General features: G+C 45.2%; 1 protein-coding gene across 3 annotated transcripts in view; it reads right to left on the reverse strand.

Moving 5' to 3' along the window:
- The window catches only part of APLP2 (amyloid beta precursor like protein 2), a 1,432,335-nt gene that overhangs the window by 1,096,748 nt on the left and 308,876 nt on the right, over positions 1-26,711 (reverse strand). For all 3 annotated transcript variants that reach the window (XM_044081082.1, XM_044081081.1, XM_044081080.1), the window contains exon 3: positions 19,329-19,458. In XM_044081082.1, coding sequence (XP_043937017.1) covers positions 19,329-19,458 — 130 coding nt within the window. The remainder of the gene's footprint in view (positions 1-19,328; positions 19,459-26,711) is intronic.

Raw genomic sequence — 26,711 nt, forward strand, 5'->3', positions numbered from 1 at the left:
AGCCGGCTTATGAGCCGCTACCAGAATGGCCTTCACTGGTGATGAGATACCAGGAGTCCTTGCCATAAGTGGAACTTCGGGGTTTGACATCCTGCGGGATGTGAAATCAGGTCTGGAATGGGTTCCAGTATCCAAGGGGGAGTTAAACTGTGAGACCGCAGGTATGGGAACCAGATCTGGCGAGGACAGAATGGGGCTATGAGGATAACTTTGCTCCCCAACCGAGAGGCTTTCTGTATGAACTTGGTCATAAGCGGAAGGGGAGGATAAGCATAAAGAAGACCGGGAGGCCAAGCATGAACTAGACCGTCTCTGGGAGTCTCCCCCTCGGGGGGGGGGGGGGTATTGCGAAGTATTCGCTGCATTTTGTGTTTAATGGAGAAGCAAAAAGATTGCAGTGAGGCCAACCCCACTTGCGGAAGATCTGCTTCGCAACTGATGGATTGAGAGACCACTTGGAGTGAGAATTATCCGACTCAGTTTGCCCGCTAATATGTTGGACCATCCCGGAATGTGCATTGCTACTAGAAAGCGGTTGGTGGATATCGCCCATTCCCACACTCTCATAGCTTCTCGACAAAGGGGATAAGACCTGGTTCCTCCCTGTTTGTTTATGTACCAGACTACCGACATATTGTCGGTCTGGATTGCAATAGTCCCCAGAGGTAGAAGGTCGTGGAGAGCTGGCAATGCTAGAAGCACTGCCCTCATCTCTAGGACACTGATATGCAGAGCGGTCTCTAGGGAAGTCCACGTGCCTTGGACGGCTCTGCCCAAACTATGCCCCTTCCACCCGAGGCGAGAAGCATCCGTGGTCAAAGTGGCATGGGGCGGGGGAATCACAAAGGGTCTCCCTTGCCTCAGCTCTCGAGAGTGAAGCCACCAAAGAAAGGAGTCTCTGCAAACTGCTCAGTGGGATCGGAAAGCTTAACGGGTGGAGTAACAGCGACCACTGAACCTGGAGGGTCCATTGTAAAATCCGCATTCGCAGGCGTGCATGAAGGGATAGACAGATTGCTGCTGCAATAGACCCTAGTGCCCTCAGGACTAACTCCGCCACAGGAGCCTGGCTCTGAAGAAGAGTAAGCACCTGAAGCGACAAGCTGCTCAGCCTGTCCGACGTCAGAAAGGCTCGAGAAGTACGGGTATCCAATCTGGCCCCTATGAACTCTAATACTTGTACTGGGCGAAGGAAGGATTTTTGAAGATTCACTGAGATGCCTAGACTCTGGCCCAGAGTCAGGGCGCAATCTCTTGCAACGCAGAGTTGATGCCTGTTGGCGGCGGTAAGGAGCCAGTCGTCTAGGTACGGGAAAACCTGAATGCCCTGAAGTCTCAAGTGGGCTGCAACCACTGCCATGACCTTGGTGAACACCCTGGGGGCTGAGGTGAGGCTGAACGGAAGAACCCTGAACTGATAATGACTGGCTCCCAGCCGGAAGCGGAGAAACCATCTGGATAGTCTGTCCATCAATATGTGGTAGTACGCATCCTTGAGGTCTATAGAGCGCATCCAGTCGTTCTCCTGCAGCAAGGGGAAAATTGATTGACGTGTGACCATCTGGTATTTTACCTTTGGGATGAACAGGTTCAGAGCAGACAAGTCTAGGATGGGTCTTAAGTCCCCAGTCTTCTTTGGCACTAAAAAGAACCTGGATTAATAATCCAATCCGGACTGATCTGGGGGGATGGGCTGGATGGCTTTTTTTCTTAGCAACTTCGAAACCTCCGAAGCCGCTGCCTCCCTCTGATCGGGTGGAACATTGGGTGGAGTTTGCTTGTAGGGGGAAGGCTTAGGAAGGGAATAGAGTAACCTGTCGTAATGGACTCCCAATCTGACAGATGCTCCGTCAACCGTCCCCAGACTACCTCCAGAGATGGACAGTCGGGTAAGCCCTCAGGGCTGCTGCGTGGGTCTGTCAGAGAAAGGTTTTCTAGACCCGAAATTACGTGGCCCCTCTCTGCCTCTGGGCCGGCGTCCACCTTGTCCTCTTCTGCCTCTGGAGGACGAGGGGTCCGAAGCTGGATGGGATTGCTGAGACTTGCGGAACCACAACTTCTTATGTCTCCTCAGATTCCTTGAGAAGGATCGTTGGGGATTAGAGAAGCAGACCCCAATGGCAGACCGCGTCTTCCAGTCCTTCTCGCTTTGGACCAGCGTTTCGCGAATGGTCTTGCCAAAAAGCGAAGACCTGTCAAAGGGTGCATTCGCGAAGGACACCTTGAAGGGTTCTGCGAAATCGCAAAGGCGGTGCCAGGCGTGACACCGCAAGACGACCCCGGCTCTGCTGGCCCTCGCGGCTCCCTCTGTTGCATGAGAGAGTAGCCGCATGGATGTGTTAGAAATGGATTTTAGAGGGGCCATACAAGTCGGAAACACCTGCTTGTCCTCGACAGACATGGACTCCTGCAGCGTATTCCTTAATCAAGCCTCGCTGTAGCCTAATGGTATGTGCCATATAATTCAGCGCCCTCATTGAGAAGGTCACTGAAGCAAACATCCGCTTCCCAATGCGGTCCATCGCTCAAGATTCCTTATCCGGCAGGTGGACCGAAGAACTCTCTTGGCCGAGTTCTCTCTTCGTGGCAGCCGCCACCAACATGGCATCGACCGGAGACCCCTTGGCCCACGACTGTATCTGATGGGGGGCTAAGGACTTTGTCGGGCCGTCTCGGGATTGGCTCCACAGTGTCGGGCTCCTTCCACGCCCTGGTAGTAATAAGGTCTAGCAGGGGGTCAGCCGGAGGGGACACCCAGGAGGTAGACGGGCCTGCCTCAAACGCCTCCAGAAAGACTGATTCGTCCGTGGAAGGTTTATGCAACATCTCCATAATGTCTCTGAAGGAGACCTCCTCAGGGGGTGACCTTGGGGAACCTTCCCTTTCATCCAAATCCGTGTCTGTGGTGACTGACTCAGGGGAGTCCAGGTGCCTCCTTTTACACCTCCGTTTACGAGGGACTTCCTCGGTGGGACTGTCAGAGGAGGGCTCGTCAACGGCTTCCTGTTCCTCCCCGGGAACGGGCTGGAGAACTTGGGCAGGCTGTCCCAATGGAAGGAGGATAGACCCATATGCAGCAGGGGTGCGGGAGGAACCAAAGCCCGGACCGGGGACCTGGAGGATCTCGACAGCACCCTCTCCACTACCTCAAAAGCCGAAGGAGAACTACTCTCCCCAGGCTCTGAGAGCAATCTCCTCGGCTCCAAGGTAGGGACCGGAGTCGGAGCTGATACGATCAGATCAGAGAGAGAAGTGTCCTCCGACCTCAGCGGCACCGAAGACGCATCAACTCCCCCGGATCCGATGCTCGGCCCTCGGCCCCAAGAACTCTGATCCAAAACACTCGAGGGCATGGTCGGCTTAAGAGACCAGAGCTATCGGCGCAGACGAAACCCCAGCTCTGAAAGGGCCCGGATCCGATGACTACAAAACCCAAAAACGGGTTGGAGAAGGAGTGATCGGAGCGAAGACAGAGGCCGCACCCCCCCCCCTGAGGGGGGCGGGGAGGCAAGAGCATCCCCATCTGCATTTGGGTCTGCAGGAATCGTCGCATCATCCAATCCATATCGGCATCGGTGAAGCTCCTGGTCGACCTAAAGGAAGTCGTCGAGGCAGGCCGGGAGGGTCGCCTCGACGACCGGCTCCGGTGAAAACTGAGGCGAACGGAGCCAAGAGGGGGAGGATCCGGAAACCCTCGAGGGAGAGCTAGCAAGCTTAGATGGCAGGGCTGAGGGTTGAGTCGCAGCCCGCCTTTTATGAGACCTATGTCTCTCCTTATCTTTGTGCCTCTTCTCTTTAGAAGAAGAGGCACCAGAGTCCGCCGAACTCAAGCTCAAAGCGAGAGGTTGAGTCCCCGGTTGAGCAGGGGGAACGGAAGGCACTGGGGCTGTGGAGACAGCCTGAGCCTTGGCGGGAGAGGAAGAAGCAGCCGAATCCTGGAGAACCAAGCCCGCCAGGATTAGCTTACTCTTCCTGTCCCTAAGTGCCCGAGGGTTAAAGGCTGCACAGATTTGGCAGTCTGTTGATAAATGGGCCACCCCCAGGCATAAAACGCACCGAGTGTGGCCATCAGCAGGGGAAAGCTTATGGCCACACTCTACATTTTGAAAAAACGACCTCGGGCCCTTTAGCCATTCTCTACCACAATGCACGCACACCCAAACACTAAGTGGGGGAGGGGGGACACAGAAAAACTAACACTACACAAAAAAGGGAAACTATTTAACAAACTATACTGGCTATAGGCTCTAAACACACACACACACCACAATCAACACTAAGAAAAGGCTTTTCTCTAAAAGAAAAAAGGAACAAAGGAACAATCTCACCAGTCAACTAAGGAGCTCTTCAAAAAGTAGCTGTCTACAGCCGCAGCAAAAATGATCTGAGGTAATACAGTTAGTGGCAGGGGATTATGGGTACGGGGGAGGAGCTAGGAGCTCGGATCTTGTAGCTTGTGAAGCTGCCGGCTCAGATCTGATACCCACAGGTTACAGAGCAAATGAAGTAACTACTTCAGATGTAGGATTTGTCCTCAGAGATACCCTGTCTGGGTAAAATATGATAAAAGGCTCTATAGCCATGAGGGCCTGTAGCTCTGAAACTCTTCTTACTGAAGTAATTGCTAAAAGCAGAGCTGTTTTCCATGATAAGAACTTTATTTCAGCGGTAGCAGCTGTTTCAAATGGAGGCAGGGTGAGCCTTAACACATAACTGAGGTCCCATGCAAGCAATGGTGATCTTCAAGGAGACCTTAAATTTTTGGCTCCTCTAAGATACTGCTTTAGTAAAGCATGAAGAAAGATTGGTGGCTCTGTATTGTAATGAGCTGAAATGGCAGAGGCATGGATTTTAATTGATGAGAAAGATAGGCCTTTGTCAAGCATCTCCATTAAGTATTGCAATATCTGAGGAATATTTGCTTCTGCTGTATCAGTTCCTTGTGCTTGATTCCAAGCACAGAATCTCTTCCATTTGTCAGCATAAGATTTTCTAGTACTAGGCCTTCTGGCTTCCAAAATGACATTCATCACAGCTTTACTGAGTGGTGCTGTTTGTATGACTACATTATCAGCCATGCTGCCAGGTTCAGAGTTTGCAGTTAATTGTGCAGGATCTGACTGTTTTGCTGGGACAGTAGTTGTCTTTGAGGCAAGTTCCAAGCTGGGTATTGAGACAAGTTCCTTAGGATTGGGTACCAGTATTGGCGGGGCCAATCCGGGGACATTAGTATCATCTTTGGCTTCCCTTGTGTAACTTTTAGGAGGACCTTGGGGAGAAGAGGCAGAGGAGGAAAGGCGTAAACTGATAGGTTTCTCCAACTGAAGGATAGGGCATCCACTTTCCATGCTTGTCTGTGATAAGTCCTTGTGCAGTATCTTTTCAATTGACAATTTTGAGGAGAGGCAAATAGATCTATGTCTGGGCTCCACCATTTCTCTGTTATCATGCTGAAGACTTGTGGATTTAGTTTCCACTCATGAGGGTCCACAAGGTTTCTGCTTATATAGTCTGCCAGTGTGTTTTGTTTTCCTGGCAGGAATTGAGCTTGAAGATGTATTTGGTAGGTCAAAGCTGTGTTCCACAGTGCCATGGCTAATCTGCAGAGGGGGTAAGAGTGTGCCCCCCCTTGCTTTTTTATATACCACATGACTGTGGTGTTGCCAGTCTTTATCAGTAGTTGTTCTGGATGAAGCAAGTCCTTGAAGGCTGTTAGGGCATTTTGAACAGCTAGCATCTCTTTCTGGTTGATATGCAGATGCATTTGTTTTGGTGACCATATGCCCTGAATGCATCTTCCTGCCATGTGGGCCCCCCAGGCATAACATTATGTGTCTGTTGTCATGGTTTGGCTGGCAGGGGTAGAGTGAATAACCGTCCCATGTTTTGGTGACATGCCTTTGCCCACCATAGAAACTCCTGCTGCAGGCAGGGAATGAGAGGAATCAGTTTCCAGACTGAGAATGTTGACTCCATAAACTTTTTAGGTATCACTGAAGTTTCCTCATATGCAGTCTTGCATATGGAATCAGTAGGATGCAGGATGCCATGAAGCCTAGAGCCTGCAGAATTTGTCTTGCAGAAGACTGGGTTTTTGTTGTCATCAGTTTGAATTAAGTAGGCAGTTGCCTTTGCTTGTCTGGCGTGCGGTAAGCCATCTGGGCAGTTGTATTCAAGATTGCACCCAGGAATGTTATCGTTTTGAGAGGGTACCAGTTGCAATTTCTTTACGTTTACTGTGCACTCTAGACATGTTAGAAGCCTTTTCACAAACGCCAGATGTCGAAGAAGAATGTCCTTGTTCTCTGCTTGAATGAGAAAGTCGTCCAAGTAAGGATATATTTGTATACTTCTTTGTCTGCAAAATGCAATTACTGGTGCCAGGCACTTTGTAAAGATCCTGGACGCAGTAGATAAGCCAAAGGGCAGTGCAGAGAATTGGTAATGCATTAAGCCAGCCTTGAATCTGAGGTATCTTCTGCACGATTATCTTACTGGGACATGCAGGTAGGCCCCTTTTAGGTCTAAAGTCACCAGCCAAGCATTCTTGCCCAGTATGGGCAGAAGCTGCTGCAAAGTCGGCATTTTGAATTTTGGAATGTCCAGGTAGGTGCTCAAAATCGATAAATCCAGTATTGGCCGCCAGGCCTTGTCCTTTCTGGGTACCAAGAACAGTCTTGAATAAAAACCTTGTCCTTTTTCCTGTTCTGGTATTGTCTGAATGGCCCCCATATCCATGAGGGACAACCTGTTTCTGTGCTTCTGACCACTGATTTTTTTGGCAGATCTGACCAACCATTTGCCATTGGCAGAATGTGCAAATGGAATATGTATCCCTGTGATACGATGTTTAGTACCCACTTGTCCTGGGTAACTGCCAATTTTGAGCAAAAAGTGCTAATTTTCCCCCTATAGGTGCTGCCAAAAGATAAGTGCTTGGTGAAGGCAGAGGGAAGTCATTGGGATTGCTTTCTGTATGTTTGCACTTTATCTCCTCCAGACTTGGAGGTGGAAGCGCCCCATTGCTTTGACCTGTATAAATCTTGCACCTGGTATCTGGAACCCTTAGGGCATCTGGATTTGCCCCTTTGAGCTCTGACACAGGAAAGTACCAGTTTTTGGTAGGCCAGTGTACTGAATTTTGGTGGCTGCACTTGTAAGAAGTCTAACAGTTTGCATAGACTTAGCTTTGTCTTCCATTTTCTTTAAAACCTCTTCTGCCTTAATACCAAACAGAGAATCATGCTGTAAAGGTGCATTTAGCAATTTAGCTTCAACATGATCAGGTAAATTTTGTTCCTTTAACCAGGCATGCCTCCTAATCACAGATCCAGTAACTGCGGCCCTGCAGGAGGCCTCTAAGGAATCAAAACCACATCGCAAAGTATGCTTTCCAACTTGTTCAGCTGCATGCAATAATTCCTGCAATTCTTTATTTTCTGCACATTCTGAAATCATCATCATTTTCTGTTTCAGCAATCCCATAACATGTTGTTGGTACTTAAGCATATGAAATTGACAGTTTAAGGCCCTGACTGCCAAGGTTGCCGATGTATAAACCTTTTTACCCCATCTGTCCAGTGCCCTTGAATCTCTGTCAGAGGGGGTAGGATTTTTTGCTGTTGAGGCCTTAACTCCCTTTGGACCCTGTGAAATAGTTTCAATATCAGCAGCAGGGTTTCTAAATAAAATTTTGTGTGTGTCAGAGACCCTGTAATATCTGTCAGGCTTACTGGGAGCTGGAGGTAAGGAGTCAGGGGACACGCCTGACTCTGAAAATACATCATCCACAATGTCTAAAACAGGGGGAACGGCTAAAGGCCTGTGCTGAGGGAGAAGGAAATCCCTGAGCCTCTTTTTTGATTCTGAGAAGTCTTGACTCTCAGTGAAAATGCTCCCTCAAAGTATGCAAGGTTTCTCCAAATGAATAATCCTCAGGAGGAAATGCATAGGAATAGACTCCTCAGCATCAGAATCCTCATAAGGAGGTATAAATAATTCCTGATCAGAAGAGGAATCAGAAGAAATAGAAACCTGATCTGAAAATTCATAATCAGTGTCTTGCCTAGGCCTCTTATCAAGTGGGGGATGGGTACCCCTGATTAAGGTAATAAGGTCTTCAGCCATTTTGATCATCTGTTTTTTAGGCATAGAGGCCTGCACACGTGGCTCATGCGTCATTTTTTTTTTTAGTTTTAGAAGTTGCTTTTGTCTTTGGTTTTGCAGCGGTCGTTGGTTTGATATACAAATGTTGGAGGTCTGAAAACACCCTCAGAAGCCGGTGCCTGGTCAGCAGCTCCGGACCCATCCGAGGGAGATACATAAGTCGGTCCAATACCTTGAGTATCTTGCGGCATGCCGGACTCCACATGGGTGTCGGTAGAGGCCTGCGACTCGAAGGTAGTGGGTATCACGGGCTGCCAAAGCGCCTCACTGAGTACCGGCGAATCGGCGACTGGCTTAGGAGAAGCTTTGTCATCTGTTTTGGATCGCGACTGCCTTTCTCTGTCCTTTTCTTTGCGTTTTTTATGTACTCCGGTAGTCTGATTGCTATCAGATGACATTTCTGGTTAGTTAAATCTGTTCCCAAAATACTTTGATGCAAAAATATACCGACGCTTAACAGTGCATTGGTTAAATCTAGCACAGAACAGACAGCCAGGCACGTTGTGATCAGGGCCTAGGCAAGGAATACAGTATAAATGGAAATCCTTATGAGGTATTTGCTTCCCACAAGTAATACAATTATTAACTTTTTCTGACATTGGTAAAAAGCAAGAAAAAAAGTTTCCCCAACGGGGTACTTCGCTTTAGGGAAGACTTCGGTTCTGAAACTCGAATATTTCAGTAGTCGGCCGACATGCACTTGAGAAATGCTTCTACTTCGGCACCACAAAGCAAGAAAGACTAAATAAAATGGCGTCGGCTGCATGTTTTACACCCCCGACGACCTGATGTCATGGAAGAGGAGACAGCATCCGACGCAGGACCCAAGACTTTGGAATTCAGGCCGACTGAGGGAAACCTGTCAGCAGATTACCCAAATGTAATGACTGCAACAGTGAAACACGAAGAAAGTACAGTTTTGTACCTACCATAAATGTAGATGTCCGAACAGGATAGCATCTGCAGTCATAACAAATGGGTTGTCCTGTCGTCAGGCAGCCCTTCGGTAGGCCGGATTCCAAAGTCTGGGTCTGGCCTCGGCTGGTGTCGCACTTCACCCGACGTCATCTCTGCTGGTCTTCGGGTATAAAGGCATCAGCCGACGCCATTTTCCTCAGTGTTTCTTGCCCCAGATGCCAGTAGCCCTCTTGGATAGCTAAATTTTTGGGTAAATGCCAATGTTTCCCAAAAAGTAGAAGGCAAATACAAAAAATATGCATGTATGTACATATATACAAACAAATACACCATAAGAGATCCCCCCCCAGCTAGCTATTAGGTGGGCAATACCCTAGGAGCAACCACAGAGGGGAAGGAGGGTGGGTAATCCTGACTGCAGATGCTATCCTGTTCAGACATCTACATTTATGGTAGGTACAAAACTGTACTATGTCCTTCAAGGATGCATCTGCAGTCATAACAAATGGGTAGAATACCATAGCCAAACTAGGGGAGGAGGAATAAGAATTATGGTGTACTTAGGATCCCTTGCAACACAGCAGTGGCAAACCCTGCTCGGGATCTAGAGTATAGAGGTAAGTTATAATGCTTGGCAAATGTATGCACGGAGGTCCAAGTAGCAGCCTCAATAATGTCCTTGGTAGCCACTCCTCGTAAGAAGGCTGTGGTAGTGGCTGTAGCCCTTGTAGAATGAGGCCTTATGTTCTGTGGAATTTGCTTTCCATGATAGGAGTAACAGAATCTTATGCAATTTCCTATCCACTTTGAGATTGTCTGTTTGGAAATTGCTTTTCCTTCCCTTCCTGTTGCATAGGCTACTAGGAGCTGGTCAGTTTTTCTATTGCCCTTGGTTCTGTCCAGGTAGTAGCGCAACTGTCTATGTACATCCAAGGTATGTAGCAGTCTTTCCCCTTTGTTCTGTGGATTGGGAAAGAAGGTAGGTAGGTGGATTGCCTGGTTTAGAGACAGTCTGGATACCACCTTAGGCATAAATGTAGGATTAGTTCTCATGGATACTCTATCTTGATGGAAGATTAGGAAGGGTTGTACTGCCATTAAAGCCTGTAGTTCCGAAACCCTTCTTGCTGAAGTAATTGCCAGAAGGAAAGCAGTTTTCCAGGATAGGTGTTGAAGATCTGCTGTTGCTGCTGGTTCGAATGGAGGGAGTGTCAGTTTTTCTAGCACAAAATTCAAGTCCCATGCAGGTAATGGTGGTTTCCTAGGAGGTTTTACATTCTTAATTCCTCTGAGGAATTGCCTGAGTAGAGGATGCGAGAAGACAGGGTGCTCGAGGCTGTATTCTGCAGAAATAGCTGATGCATGTATCTTGATGGAGGAATAGGACAGGCCAGTATGTAAGAGCTCTGCCAAATACTCCAGGATGTTGGCAATATCTACCTTTGACACATCTTTCCCTCTTTCCGTACTCCAAATGACAAACCTTTTCCATTTTCCTGCATAGTTCCTTCTAGTAGAAGGTCTGCGGGCCTCAAGGATAATGTCTTTAACCCTTTGGGATAAATCTGGGTTAGATGCTGTTATGTAATGTTCCAGGCAGTGAGTTGTAGAGTTTTCAGGTTTGGATGCAAGATGTTGTAGTTGCTCTGAGTCAATATCAAAGGAATCAGGGGTAGAGACCACGTTCCCCCCCGAGACATGCTCCTCAGTAATGGATACCAATGTTGCCTTGGCCAGTTTGGAGCTATCAGAATTATCCTTGGTCGTTCCTCTTTGATTTTCAGTAGTACCTTGTGCATCAAAGGAAGGGGTGGAAATGCATATGCTGTCAGGCCTTTCCAATTGAAGGATAGAGAGTCCACCTTCCAAGCAAGAGGGTGGTATGTCCTTGTGCAGAATTTCTTGAGCTGGTGATTGAGTGGGGATGCAAATAGGTCTATTTGTGGTATTCCCCATTTCTTTGTGATGGCCTTGAAGATGTCCGGGTGTAGCATCCATTCGTGAGCATCCGAGGTAGTTCTGCTTAACATGTCTGCTAGGATGTTTTCTTTTCCCAGTACAAATATTGCCTGTAGTTGAATGTTGTAGCTCAGAGCCATATTCCAGAGGTCCAGAGTCATTCGGCATAGGGGGTATGAATGAGTGCCTCCCTGTTTGTTGATGTACCACATGACTGTGGTGTTGTCTGTCCTTATCATCAATTGTCCCTCTTTGAGGAATGGTCTGAAATTCTGGATTGCTAGTTTTACTGCCAGCATTTCTTTTTGATTTATGTGCAGGTGCAGTTGATCTGGAGTCCATAAGCCTTGAATGCACTTGTCCATCATGTGTGCCCCCCAACCGAGATCTGAGGCGTCCGTTGTGATGGTTTGGCTTGCTTGAATATTGTGGAAAGACCATCCTGGGTTTGCCTGGCATGTCTGAGCCCACTATAGGAACTCTTGTTTCAGGCATGGAATTAGTGGTATTTCGGTTTCTAAGCTGTGCTTGTGTTGAGACCATAAATTCTTTAGGTACCACTGTAGCTTTCTCATATGCAGTCTGGCATGGGGGACCAAGATTATGCAGGATGCCATGAAACCCAAGGCCTGTAGTACTTTTCTTGCTGTTAGTTTGTTCTGCTTTGCTAGTGCCAAGAAGTACAGAGGAAGTTGTTCTTGCTTTTCTGCAGTTAGGAATGCCATCTGTTTTACTGTGTCCAGTTCTGCACCCAAGAATGTAATTGTCTGGGATGGTATCAGTTTTGACTTTTTTAAATTGACTGTGTATCCCAGGGCTTGTAGTAAGCAAATGACCCTTTGCAAGTCTTGTGTCAGCTTGCTTTTGTTGTCCGCTTGTATCAGGCAGTCGTCCAGGTATGGATAAATTTGGATTCCCTGAAGCCTGCAATGAGCTATTACTGATGCCAGGCATTTCGTGAACACTCTGGGCGCAGTAGATAAGCCAAAGGGCAATGCTGAGAATTGATAATGCTCTGAACCTGCAAGAAATCTGAGGTATCTTCTGCAAATTGGTCATATGGGGACGTGCAGGTATGCCTCCTTGAGATCTAGAGTTACCAACCAATACTCCTTGCCCAGCATGGGAAGAAGTTGGTGTAGGGTCAGCATTTTGAATTTTGGAACGATGATGAATGTGTTTAAAGCGGACAGGTCGAGAATAGGTCTCCAACTGTTCTCTTTTCTTGGTACTAGGAAGAGTCTGGAGTAAAATCCCTTGCCCTGTTCTGTAGGTGGTACCCTTTCCACAGCTCTCATCTTTGTTAAGTGAGCTATTTGTTTTAGGGCTTCTGACTTTTGATTTGGTGGCAGGTTTGGCATTCCTCTTCTTGCTGGTAAGGTGTGGAAACGAAACCTGTAGCCTTGGTCCATAGTTTGCAAAATCCAGTTGTCTCTTGTGATATAGTGCCAGTTTTTTGAAAATAAGGCTAACTTTCCGCCTAAAGGTGCTACTATTTGTTCCCTGGTAGGCGGTGTTAGAACCAAGTCACTGTGAATGTCCTGTTGCAGTGGTAGTGGTTGCATCCGTGCCTCTTTGGTTATTGCCTTGCCACTGGCGTCCCCTGTAGGCACCTCCTCTGGTTTGATTTCTGCCTCTGGAACGTCTATTCCTGCCTCTCTGGTTTTTAGAGGAGTCTGGAAAGGACCAATTTTTGGAAGGCCAGTTCCTGCTGAACCTTGGGGGCTGTACCTGTAAGAAATCTTTAACTGTTTGTACAGATTTTGCCTTCTCTTCCATTTTCTTCATTACTTGTTGTGCAGGAGAACCAAATAGACTGACCTTGTCCATAGGAGCATCTAAAAGCTTTGCTTTAACATGATCCGGCAAGACCTGCTCTTTTAACCATGCATGCCTTCTTATATCTGTGCCAGTCATGGCTGATCTAAAAGAAGCCTCCAGTGCATCATAGCCACATTTTAAAGAATGGTTACTAACTTGCTGAATGTTATTCACCATTTCTAGAACATATTTCTTATCTAAGGACTCATCAGAGGACAGTTTCTTAGTTAACTGATCAAGCATAAACTCTTGTTATTGGATCATATGAAACTGACAGTTTAAAGCTCTAGCTGAGAGAGTGGCGGAGGTGTATACTTTTTTACCCCATCTCTCTAAGGACCTGGATTCCCTATCAGAAGGGAGAGGGTTTTTAGCTGAGTCGAAGCAACTGCCTTAGGTCCCTGGGAGATAGTCTCCGGATCTGCAAAAGGGGCCTTGTATAAGTGGTGATGAGTGTCCGGTACCCTGTAGAACCTGTCTGGCTTAGCAGGGGCTGGAGGTAAAGTATCAGGAGCAGTGCAAACATCATTAAATGCATCATCCACAACAGGAAGAACTGGAGGTATAGCTAAGGGCCTAAGCTGCGGTAAGTGTAAAAAGGTCCTAAGCCTTTTTCTTGAATCTGAGAAATCTTGGCCCTGCCATTGGAATTGCTCTCGCATGGCATGTAAGGTTTCCCCAAAAGAAAATTCCTCTGGTGGAGAGGCAGAAGGAATAGATTCTTCAGCATCAGAATCTTCATAAGTAGAAAGAGGAGCCTCTGGATGGTCTGTAATGTCTGAGTCATCTGCAGAGTCATCTGAGGAGCCTGGCTCTGAGGGCTCTGCTCTAGGTCTCTTTTCTGGTGGTTGTGAGGCCCTGTCTGGATCAGATTGGGATCCTCTTATTAAAGAGATGAGATCCTCTGCCAAAGTAAGCATTTGTGAACTGGAGCTGGGCCTGTGAGAGGGGGGCTTAACAGGCACTGATTTAGCAGTTTTGGCTGCTTTAGCCCTGGCAAAGGCCTTTATAGACATGGCTGCAGGAGGCCTAGCAGCACCACATGCTGGGGTAGAGACATCCAAAGGGATGGTGTCCGATAACTCTAAAGAAACCACATTTGTAGGCAAAATTTCAGAGGCCGATTCAGCTAGGGTAGAAGGGGCCTCGGTAGTAGTCATAGATTCGGCTGTAGATTGAACCGTTTGCTCGGTTTCGGCCGAAACCGAGACACTCGCGGCTTGCTTAACCGTGGTTTCGGCCGAAACCGCGGACCGCGAGTGTCTATCCTTTTCTTTGCGTTTCTTAATTTGGGTAGTCGGAGGATCCGACGGCATAATATACGCAAATTCTGAGCCGAAAAACTGTTCAGCAAACTCCGAACGACGCCTAAGCGTTCGTCGGTTGAAGGAAGCACAGGCTAAACAAGCTACTACGTCGTGGTCTGGGCCTAAACAAGGTAAGCAGTAAGAGTGGAAATCTTTATGAGGTATTTGTTTCCCACAGGTTAAACAGTTATTTACTTTTTCTGACATCGGCTGAGGCAAAAAAGAGTCCCCAACGGGGTACTTAGCTTTTAGAAGTCTTCGAAGTTGTATTCGGTAGTATTAATCTCTGGATCTGACCGGCCGGCACTTGCGAACAGCTTCTGCTTCGGGCGCCACGCGGCAAGAAAGACTGAGGAAAATGGTGTCAGCTGATGCCTTTATACCCGAAGACCAGCAGAGATGACGTCGGGTGAAGTGCGACACCAGCCGAGGCCAGACCCAGACTTTGGAATCCGGCCGACCGAAGGGCTGCCTGACGACAGGACAACCCATTTGTTATGACTGCAGATGCATCCTTGAAGGACATCATCCCTATCAGCATTGAAAATAATGAAGCGCTTGTAGCTCAGACACTCTTCTAGCTGAAGTGATAGCCAGAAGCAAGGCTGTTTTCCAAGAAAGGAATTTTAACTCTGCTGACGCTCCAGGTTCAAAAGGGGGGGGGCTTTTCCAGTTCAAAGTTAAGGTCCCAAGCAGGAGTGGGTGCTCTCCTTGGTGACCTTAAGTTGTTTGCCCCTCTCAGGAACTACTTGATAAGAGGGTGTGAGAAGAGAGGTGGCTCAGTGTCGTAATGAGCCGAAATGGCTGAGGCATGTATCTTAATGAAGGACAGGCCTTTGTGGAGTAGATCTAAGTAATCCAGGATTAAAGGCAGGGAGGGCAGAGTTGTGTCCTCTCCTTTAGATTGAATCCAGGAGCAGTAACTTTTCCATCTATCAGCATAGTTTTTTTCTTGTACTGGGTTCTTCTGACTTCAAGAATGATGTCCAGCACCTACTTGCTTAGGGTTGCTGGGGGAGAATTCGAGGAATAAGCCAGCCTGCAAGATTTAGTACAGAACCAGTGATTGATGTCCTGCAAGAGGCTTCTAGGGCATCAAAGCCACACTGCAACGTATGCTTGCTGACTTGGCATGCAAAATGCATAAGCTCTTGCAATTCTTTATTTTCTGCACAGTCTGCAAAGTTTGCAATTTTTTGTTTAATAAGTTCCATAATATGTTGTTGATACTTCAGCATGTGAAACTGACATTTCAAAGCCCTAATGGGGAGAGTTGCAGATACTTTCTTACCACATCGGTCCAAAGCTCTGGAATCCCTGTCCGAAGGGGTGGGATTCTTAGCTGTAGTTGCTTTAATACCTTTAGGCCCCTGGGAAATGATCTCTGGGGTCAGCAGTAGGATTGTTAAAAAGGAATTTGAGAGAGTCAGGTACTCTAATACCGGTTTGGTTTCCTAGGAGCAGGGAGTAAAGTATTAGGGAGTAAGACTGGATTCCATAAAGACATCATCCACAACTTCCAGGACTGGAAGTATTGCTAAAGGCCTATGTTGTGGCAAATCTAGAAATTGTCTGAGTCTCTTTTTGGACTGGGGATAGTCTTGGCATTCCCAACGGAAATGCTCCTAAAAGTATGTAAGGTTTCACCAAAAGAAAAGTCCTCTGTAGGAGAGACAGAGGGAATGGATTCCTCTACATCTGAGTCCTCATAAGCAGTTAAGAGCATGTCTTCATAATCAGATACCTCAGAATCATCGGGACTCTTGGTCTGTTGAAGCTGCTGTGGACAGGTCTTTTTCTCTTAGAAGGGGAAAGCTGACTTCCCCTAATCAGCATAATAAGGTCTTCTGCCATTTTAAGCATTTGATGTTGAGGAAGGGAGCAGGTGCATGAACTTTGGTCATCGGTTTTCTAGGCATAGCGCGTACTCTTGGCCTTATAAACTCTATAGTTTTAGACAGAACTGAAGACGCAAAAGAAGTCACCCGTTTGCGTCCAACATCGGTAATGCGAAGAACTTCCTCAGAAGCCAGTGCCTGCTCAGCGGCTTCAGACCCATCCACGGTACAGACATCTGCAGGTTCCATAGTTAAAGAGTCTCGCAGCATACCGGACTCCGAACGGGTCTCGGTAGAGGCCTGCGAATCCACTGAAGCGGGCAACAGGGGCTGCGAAAGTGCCTCACAGAGTACCAGCGAACTGGCAACTAACTTAACGGAAGCATCGTTGGCAGCTTTGGACCTGTGCGGTCCGTCTTTATCCTTACGTTTTTTCAGAATATCGGTACTCAAATGGCTTACCGAAGCCAATTCAGAATACGGAGATCGAGAACGAAAGTATTTAACAAGAAGGGCCGGACGACGAATAGTTCAGGCGTTGAACAAGGGACAAAACAGACAGTGAGGTACGTTTTGGTGAAACAGGTGACACAGTAAGAATAGAAATCTTGGTGTGGTATTTGCTTTCCATAGGCAAGACAATTGTTAACTTTTTCTGACATCGGTTAGAGCAAGAAAAACAGATCCCCCAACGGGGGTCTCAGCTTTAAAAGACTTCAGGATGATTCTATTCGTAAATGAAAACTCCGGTAACGGCCGACCAGCATTCATGCGAAGTGCTTCTGCTTCAGGCTCCTCTGCAAGAAAGACTGATGCAATGGCATCGGCTGCCTGTTTTTATACCCTTGACGACATAACGTCAGTCCTGGAGTGACAGCATAGGACGCAGAAATACTAAGTCTCTGGTATTCAGGCTGACTGAAGGCTACCTGCAGGCAGATAAACCCAAGTGTGATGACTGCAACAATGAAACACGAACATCCATCCATTTCCTAGTGGATGAATATGTAATTCCCCTTTTCAAAAACTTGTTTCACCTGAGATAAAAAAAAGAAAGGATTATCCATAGGAAGACATGCAGAAATGGCCAAAAGATGAATCTTGACACAAATACTGCAGAAGAACAGGGTCTAAGCCTTTAAAAAGGAACATTGTTTATTCTATGTCACCAACTCAAAAATCTTTTCCACTTAGCCATACACGTTTATGTGCAAGTTAGTACAACCTGTGAGGAAACTTGCAGTGATTACCTTGGCCATTTTCAAAAGTGAAAACCATTGTGACCTGGGCCAAAATAGAGTTACCAATACTATTTTTTTAGAGTCCTTCTGGATCTTTTAAAGGACCCTGGTCATCAAAGAAAGGAGTCCAAAGGCACATTGGAGAAAATAGAACCCTGCTCCATAATTTTAAGAGTTAAAGCTTTACCATTACATTTATTAAACTGAACACTTATTCCTAAAACCCTTAGGAGCAGGCATTTTTCAAGATCAAGACAGAACAGACCAGAACTAAATGCTATGTTCTTTCTACAAGCAGAAAAGGCAGAACATCTAGTGATCTCATACAAAATTCGGAAACTACACAAACTTTTCCCTCTCAGACCTAGTTAAAGTACAGTTTTGTACCTACCATAAATGTAGATGTTAGAGTGTACAGCCTGCTGCAGTCATGACACTTGGGTTGTCTTGTCGTCAGGCGGTCCCGCAGTCGGCCTGAATTCCAAAGTCTTGGTCCAGCGTCGGTTGCTGTTGCTTCTTCCCTGACGTCAGTGCGCCAGGGGTATATATGATGCATCCGACGCCATTTTCTTCAGTCTTTCTTGCTGTGCGGTGCCCGAAGCAGAAGCAGTTCGCAAGTGCCAGTCGGCCGACTCCTGAGATTTTCAAAGTCGAATTTCAGATCCGAAGTCTTCAATAAAGCTAAGTACTCCGTTGGGGAAACTTTTCTTGCCTCAGACCGATGTCAGAAAAAGTTAACAATTATATTTCTTGTGAGAAGCAAATACCTCATAAGGATTTTCATTCTTATTGTATACCTTGCCTATGCCCAGACTACGACGTCACTGGTTGTCGCTTTTGTGCTAGGTTCAATAAGCGTACTATAAAAAGACGCTTTGATTTCGCACGACACTACTTCGGTAGAAAATTTAACTACACAATGCCGTCGGAGCAACCGACTACCGGCGTGCACAAAAAACCGCAAGGATAAGGACAGGCAGCCTAGACCCAAGCCAGACTCCGAGGCCTCGGCTGGGTGGGTCTCCGGTTCACCGGTTTTCAGTGAGGCTCCTACGCAGCCCCTGGCTACCACAGAATTGGAACCCGAGATCGCTTCAGATCCTTTGGCGGAGAGTGCTAGACGACAAGATAACCCAAGTGTGATGACTGCAGCAGGGCAACACGATGAACATCAAGATTTCTTACAAAAAAGAAGAAATAAGCCCTCAACTGGATACTTATCTGACCATCTGAAGAAACCGACCGATGGGCCTACGAAGACTCAGTTAAGATAGTCTTATTGGTAGCTTCAACTGTATTAAAAAAAAACACAAAATTTTGAAACCCTTGTGTCTAAATTTCATACCGACTCGCACTCAAGCGCTAATGGATGCAAAGTCATATGAAAGTTGACCTAAAGCTTAAGAAGCTAGCCACACATCAAATCCTTGGCAGGATAGAACTTGGGCTGCTTTAACAGTGATCTAATGGTGAACACCCACAGTGACCATCTTTGCAAAAGGGAAATGTGAATCCCAGAAAGGGTATGGATGATTCTGTCCCCATCTGAGAGACAACCTTAACAGACTTCCCTGAAAGTCTGACAAATAAGCTTGATTTTGAACACCCACTGGATTGTTGGAAGGAACTAATTTTTTTCTCTTCAAGAACTATTTGTCCAGAGGCTGAGAAATGGAAGCAGAATACTTAATATATGGAAATAAACTTAAGAAACACAGGTTTCTCCTGTACCTTCTTGTATCATCCAAAACTTAACTGCCCATAACATAACCAAAAGAGAATAACATTAGAAAATGAAAAAAAAAAAAAAAAAACCCTCACAAAAAAAAAAAAATATTTCAAGAAATTTTAAAGCAGCATATGGCAGTTTCTTAATTACCAAAGCTTCTGCGTGCCATCTAAGACCTGGAGATGCACGTTTGTGTAGTGTAGGATGGGAAATGAAAGGCAATGGCATTTAGCAGTCCAAATACATGTTACAAATCCTGAGTCATCCACCTTAGTCATCCTCAAGCAATACATATATCCAAGTAATCACAGATGCAATCAGCCACACACAAACGCACACAGCTACTTACCAAGACATTTGTATGGATTAACAAGATGTGTATGACCTCTACACTGCTTCTTGCCTATTTTGCACCAGTTGTCAATGCTAACTTCTTGGTTGCTTTGAACAACACTTGTTATCTGAAGGTCTGGGTACACCTGCAAAAAATAAAATGCTGGGGTAAGAGATAATTGCCTAGTGACAATCAGCTTTGTTTTTGACAACTGCAAATGTTAACAGCAGAAAGTACAGTTTTTGAGGTATCCACTATTAATACAATTGAAAACTCACCTTTACAGATCTTTAAGAGGGAAAATGGTCTTAAGCACCTGGTTTATCTTGCTAATCACTCACTACTGTGCATTTTCCACACCGGGACTGATACCATTTAGCTAAAATCCTTTCTGAAGTGATACCAAGTCTTGCAGTGAATCTGAAAGTTGTGCCATGGATTTTTCAGTTCATCTGCTGAGGAGCTGTGCTGTTGGCACTATGACGACTACATGCTAAATAATGTGCCAGCCAAATGAAAGCTATTAACAATTAAGTGTCAGGTCTGCCAGTAATACAGAGCTGCCACCCTAGCCAGCATCAGTTCTACTCAACTGGTAAAAGTTCAGGTTATCAACTGCTCCCCTACTCAAAATGTTACTATGTTTCTTGCGGATTCTCTCCATGTTTTCAACCAAATGCTGAATGTGCACAACAAAGCAGACTAAGCTGGTAGAACAGCACATGATGTTAAGTGTCAGCTAGCATAACAGCTTTGGCAAAAGGAAGGTTGGTTATTACACACATTTCTATATCAAATATTTTCACATCTTTTGTCAAAGGCATTCATTTGCATCAGAGGACAGAATATGATCACCTTACAGATTCATAGAATAGTACTAGGCGAACGGCTCTTGCAAGCCATTTTAAGTCTAGCCAATAATTCCATTTATTGCTTGAAATTAAACTTATCCCATTGGAACTTAGATCTATATTTATATATTACTCTACTGATAACTACTGTATCAAGACAGGTATATGGAGAGGACTCATCCATTGGTATAAAGCATTTAGGAGCGGACTATGCCCAGTAGTAGTACAGGGGAAATCTTGGGGTCAATTTCCTATTTCCCATCCACTGATCCAAGTTACGCTTCAACATGATCAGGGATGAGCTTTGTTTAATGTAAATGGGGAATCCATTACAGAGCAATGGTATCCTCTTGTGAGATGCACATGACCCTCCAAACCTTTCTGTTACTGCTGCAGAAGAGCTTTAGGTCTCCGGATTAAGCACTTATGATACCATCTGACTTGCTGATGGGAAGCAAGTCCATCAATAATGGGTTAGAGGATGCCTTGTATGCTATACATATGTCACATTTTTAGCAGTCTATGAGAGAGAGAAAACGGCGATAGGGCATTGAAGAAGTCCACGTACAACATTTAGGCCTTGTACTCTTTTTGTAAACCATATCTGCAGACATTCCAGTTGCTGCATTAGCCTGAACAGATACATGTCAAAAAGGACATTACGATATAAATTGGTCTAATGAGGGCTGCGTAAAGGGGGACAATGGCATCCTGGATGTGGAAGCAATCCCCTTGTTTATCAGCTTACCACAGTAGACACACAATACTCAAAAGTTAGGTCACTGTCTGCATAAGTTTCCAAATCCTGAACTACTGGGTCACCTCTTAGGAGTGTTGTCAATGTGGCAATTCCAGGGGGGGGGGGGGTTCAACTTTCCAGTGGAGACCATAATGACCATTTGTTGTCATTTAGCTTTCATTTTACTTCTGGCACAAGCCTTCCTGTAGGATGGCCGAGTCTTTTCAGGATATGATCACTGCTCCCAGCTTGCAGTCAACTGCAAACTTAGTTAGCCACAAACTTTTGGAAGTGGGTTTTACTTCTGAAAAGCAGATGCTGAACAGAAAATGTCTCGGCACATAATCCTGGGTGGCACTGCTGGTGACCCATCTGTTTAGAGAGGTAGTTTCCCATATCTTGATCTCCTGTATCCCACCTGTGTGACAGCTGGCAATCCATCTGATAAAGCCACGGTTTATTCCTATATTATTAGGCTTTTCTTCTACTATACCTGAGTGGGGGATTGTGACAAAAGCCTTCGCCAGGTCAAGGTATGCAGCGTGTATTGTTTTATCTTACTCTACTGCTTTGGTGACTGCCAGCACAGCTACCTGGAATTTTCTATCAACATGGTCTACACAAGATGCTTGTGTTACAACTGTATTAGAACTGTATGTCATGTGTGTATCAAACTGGCCCGTATGGATGTGTGCTAAAAAAAGGTATTTTATAAAGTGCTTTTGCTTAAAATGAAAACAGTGTGCCCTACTGGAAGATAACAGAAATGTACAACTGTTTATATGTATATATTTTAACAGTGGAAACTAGAATACAGGAGGATAACTTCAGAAAAATAGCTGTAATTAAATTACTTTATAGGCTAGGCCGGAGACTGTCTGTACTAGGGAGCTTTCTGTACTGTCCTTAGGGTGAAATAATTACTAGTCTTGAAATGTGGAGGACTAATTGTTTTGACTTCCAGCATCTGGCAAATAGCTGAAGTAATTTCCACAGGTCGATGCTAAATACTGCCAGATTCCAGCAGTGGAGGTTTCACCTGGGATCATACCTCTCAACCTCTTAGAGCAAAAAATCTGGACAAAGCTTAAAATGACTGGGGGACAAATAGGGACAGATTTTAAATATTGCTCTTACAAACTTGGAAGGTTGACAGAATAAGAAGTTATGTACCCACCACAAGGTTCCAGGTTTGTTGTCCATAATCTTGCTTTCATTCTTGCTGGTTGGGTTTGGAACCAAGCATCGGTTCCGACTTGGCCTTTTTACTAAAGCTCGAGGGTATACCCTATCCCATAATGCCTAGAGAAGGTTACCCAGATCTTGTTTGCAAAAAACAATAACAAATTGTTATTCCAAAAAATAATGTTAATTATCCTTAGCTTAAATCTTATGAGGCAAGAAGGGAACCAGAGCACATACATAACCAATCTAAAAAAATGCCGCACGATCCTCCAGGATGGAATGTAGGGGGAAGGAGGGTGGGACACAAGAATGAAGGCGAGATTATGGACAAGAAACATGGAACGTTATATCTGCTGGCTCCCTCCACTAACCTTCACTCCTGGGGGGGGGGGGGTTCAACTTCAAATTCGGGGGACTGGGCTATACTACACTAAGCAAGTGCACTGGTCTGCCTCCCCCTGCCTGACTAACTTAGTAGTTCAGTCTGGTCAGGGTTTAGGGGCAGATCACAGGTGTAAAAATCTCCAGTTAAAGTCGTGTTTTTTTCTGTGACCATACCGGATTCCGTGCTTTTTTGCTTGCTATATTTTATTTATTTTTATTTATTTATTTCCAGTTTGATGACCGGGGAGGTCCACTGGGCTCAGGGAGCCCGTTTTCAGTGGAGGCCCGGGGAGAAAAGCTCCACAAATCTAATTAGATACATTTTAAAATCAAAGTAAAACATACATAGTATAAAAAATACACAGTACATAATAAAAAGATCAAACAAAAGACACAAACAGCTTGATTCAATGTCAATGTGATAAACAACCAGCAGAATGAACAAATAGTTCAGAAGAAGAGAGTATATAGTATAGAAGTCGGCGGAAGTAATTTGTTATAAGAAACAAATTAATAATTAAGAGTGGGCTAGGAGAGGAGAGGTTGAGAAGTACGGACAGGTTAGCCAGGGATAAGGAGAGAGGAGGGTTTGAGAGGCAAAGGAGGAAGAGAGCAGTTGCATTTCCTGTTAAGCAAGTAGTAGGAATGAAGTTGAGATTTGAAGCTATTGAGGTTATTGCAGGTCCGTAGGCTGGAGGGAAGAGAGTTCCATTTTTTTGCTAGGGTACAGGATAAGACTAGCTGGCCAGCTGGGCACTTGGGTTTATGAATGGTCAGCAGGTTTTGGTGAGAGAATCTAAGAGGTCTGGGAGGGGAATGTGGTTGCAGTATGTTGGATAGTGCAGGGCAGTTTGAGGGTTGGAATACTAATTTGTGTGCTGTGGTTAGTAGGTGAAAGTCAAGTAGGTTGGGCAGTTCAAGCCAGTTAAGGGAATGAAGGGAATCGCAATGGTGTGAGGAGGATTTAACGCCTGTGGCAAATCTAGAAATTTTGTTGTAACATATCTCTAGTTTGGAGGTAAGTGAGGAGGATAAGTTAGTGAGCAAGGGAGAGCCATACATGAGAGAGGGAAGAAGATAGGTAGTGGCAAGAGTCAGCTTAGAGGAAGGAGAGAGGAAGTGGTGGTGATTTCTGTAAAGTATATTCTGCTGAATGTGGGAGTTAAATTTTAGCTGACTGTCTATGGTGACACCACGAAGTTTGGCAGAGTGTACAATCTCTATTTGTGAGTTATTACGACTAGTGATGTGAAGGGAGTTTTCATCTAGAGGGGAAGATTTGGAGGGGGAGAATAGAAGGATCTTGGTTTTGTTGGCATTAAGAGAGGTGGTTTTGGAGCATCCAATCTTCAGTGGTAGAAAAGGCATTTTGGGCTAGAGATTGGAGCTCAGCTAGGTTGGGGGCACTACCAATCAAAGTGGAATCATCAACGTATTGAACAATTTTGGAGTTGGGAATGGCTTTATGGAAGTCATTAATAAAGATGTTGAATAGCAGAGGACCAAGTATGGAACCTTGGGGTACACCAGTGGGAGTAGGGAGGAAAGAGGAAGTGGCTTGGCCCCATTTCACGGCTTGGGACCTGTTAGAAAGATAGCTAGAGAACCAAGAAATGGTTGCTTGGGAAAGGTTAAGTTTAGAGAGATGGTTTAGGAGGTGGGTATGGGAGATGGTATCAAAGGCTTTAGAAAGGTCTAGCAGGACAGACGATACTAAATCTCCAGAGTCACGGGCTGAATTGACGAAATGTAAGGAGGAGAGCAGAGCAGAGTTAGTACTATGTCCAGGGCGGAAACCATGCTGGGTGGGGGAAAGTAGTTGGTTTGGTAAGGAATGGTAAGAGCTGTAGATGGATGCATTTTTCAAGAATTTTGGAGATAGGGGAGAGGATGGCTATGGGCCGAAAGTTAGATACAATGTTATTTTTGCCACCCTTGTGGAGAGGGAAAATATAAGCAGTACGCCAAAGGTTAGAACATAGGACTCTAGTATGGATCTATTGATCAGGATGCTGATAGGCAGAGCAATAGCATCTGATGCTATTTTTAGGAAGGAGGAGGGAATGCTATCAGGGGCGTTGGAGCAGGGCTTTAGTTTAAAGAGGAGTTTTTTTATTTGGTTGATGGAGACCGGTTTAAGTTCAAAATTGGGGTAGGGAGGGGAGAGAGTGGAGGATTGGACAAAGAGGGGAGGAGGATTATTGTTGGTGAATGTCTCAGTGAGCTCAGCTATTGAAGAGGTAAAGAAGGAATTGAATTGTGTGGCAATTTCTGAGTCAGATTTGCTAGTATCAGGACAGGGATTGTTTTTTGTTCCAGGCCTTAAGAGGGAATTAATAAAGTTCCAGAAGTGTTAGGGATTTTTTGCAAGATTTTCTTGTAGTTTTAGGTGGTATGATTTTTTATCCCTTAGGACAAGTTTTTTGGCTAGGTTTCTCAACTGTTTATATTTTAATAAAGTCTCAGGTTGATTGTTACGGAGGCAGGTTTTCCAGGTTTTATCTATTTGTAGCATGGTGTTTTCTGTATCTTTGGTGAGCCGGTGTGAGGTTTTAGTTTTGACCCGTTTATTTCTTATTGGGGCTTGGGAGTTAAGGATTGTTAGGAATGTTGAGTTAAAGTAGTCGATGGCGGAGTCTAGTGGTAGAATTTTTAGGGGGTTCCAGTGGATTAGTTTGACAGAATCAATGAAAGTGCTGGGGTTAAAGTTAGAAAGGTTGCGAGTAGAGATATATTTATGGAAGAAAGAGGAGGTGGGAGTAGCTCGAATGGTGAAGGCAGGGAGATGGTCTCCTAGAGAGTCAGGAATGACTCCTGAATTGATGGTTTTATTGGAATGAGTTACTAGGATCCAGTTGAGTATGGAGCCAGGGGTGTGTGTTTTGTTAGGTCTAGTGATGGAGGTGGTGAGCTGAGTAAAGGTAAATAGGTTAATTGTTAATGTAGGATTGGGGTTATTGATTTTTCCCCAATCAATATTTACATCTCCTAGAATGAAGGTTTCTAGTCTGATGTTGGAGGAGGTCCAGGAGAGAATGTCTTCTAGGGTGGTAGTGTTGTTGCCAGGAGGAATGTAGAGGGAGATGATACAGATGCTTTTGTGGGTGTTAAGTTTTAGTAGGCCGATGACAAGTTCAGCATTTAAGAAAGAGGGGATATGGCTGGGGAATGGAGAGATAGACAAGTGATTGGAGTAGACTAAAGCTACACCACCACCTCTTTTAGTTAGGCGATCAGATCGGAGAGAGTGAAATCCAGGTGGAAGGAATTCAGAATCATTTATATGAGGTTTGAGACAGGTTTCAGAGATAGCTAAAATATCTAGTTGGTTGTGATTGAGCCAGGCATGAAAGAGGGTAATTTTATTTAGTAGGCTTTGGGCATTGATGGTGAGGAATTTGAGGTTTTTATTAAGGGATTTATTGTAGGAGCTGTTGAGATGTATTTGAGAAGATTTGGGACCTGGATTAGGGTGGATGTCACCAGCTAAGTGAAGGAATGAAGAATGGGGAGGTACTTTGAAATGTTTGCATTTGGGAGAAGGAGTTAAGTAGACTTTTAGTTTGAGTTTAGTGTCAGTAGTTGTATTTAGGAAAAGTTTTATTTTTAGGAGAAGGATAGGCTGGGAGGAAACTAGGGAAGGTGCAATGTTGTGAAAGTGTGTGGTAAGGAAGTTATGAGATGAAGTAGGGGAAGAGAACAAGTGAAGATGAGTGCAAGAGGTTGCATGGTGAAGAGGTAGTAGAAGGAGGAGTAATGTTAGTCAAGTCCCCTGTCCTAGCACCGTAAATTCTAATATACAAATTCCAGTTCCCAGTTGTGTGCGTATATATATATATATATATATATATATATATATATATATATATATATATATATATATATACATACATACACACACATACACAATCCCAACCTCCTTCCCTCCTCAATCTACTAACAGTGAGTGAACTGAACTTTGCTGTTTCTTTCTTTTGACTGAATTTGAAGAAAAATAAGAGAGCAAGTCCATTGCTGTTAACATACCACCACCACGGCACTGACAAGTATTGTTAACTATATTACTGCGAGGAGATTTTAGCCACTGCTTAATGCTTTTCACTTCATACTTTACAGGTTATTGTGAATATGGCCAAAAAGAGATGTATGTTGTAAAGTGACAGTTTGTGAACTAGAAGAGATGAACACCAAACAAGCTCAAACAAATATATTATAGGTTCATAGGTTTATACTAGGCTA

Source organism: Protopterus annectens, chromosome 8.part0 (genome assembly GCF_019279795.1).
Source record: "Protopterus annectens isolate FY-2018-M chromosome 8.part0, PAN1.0, whole genome shotgun sequence".
NCBI classification, from domain to species: domain Eukaryota; kingdom Metazoa; phylum Chordata; order Ceratodontiformes; family Protopteridae; genus Protopterus; species Protopterus annectens.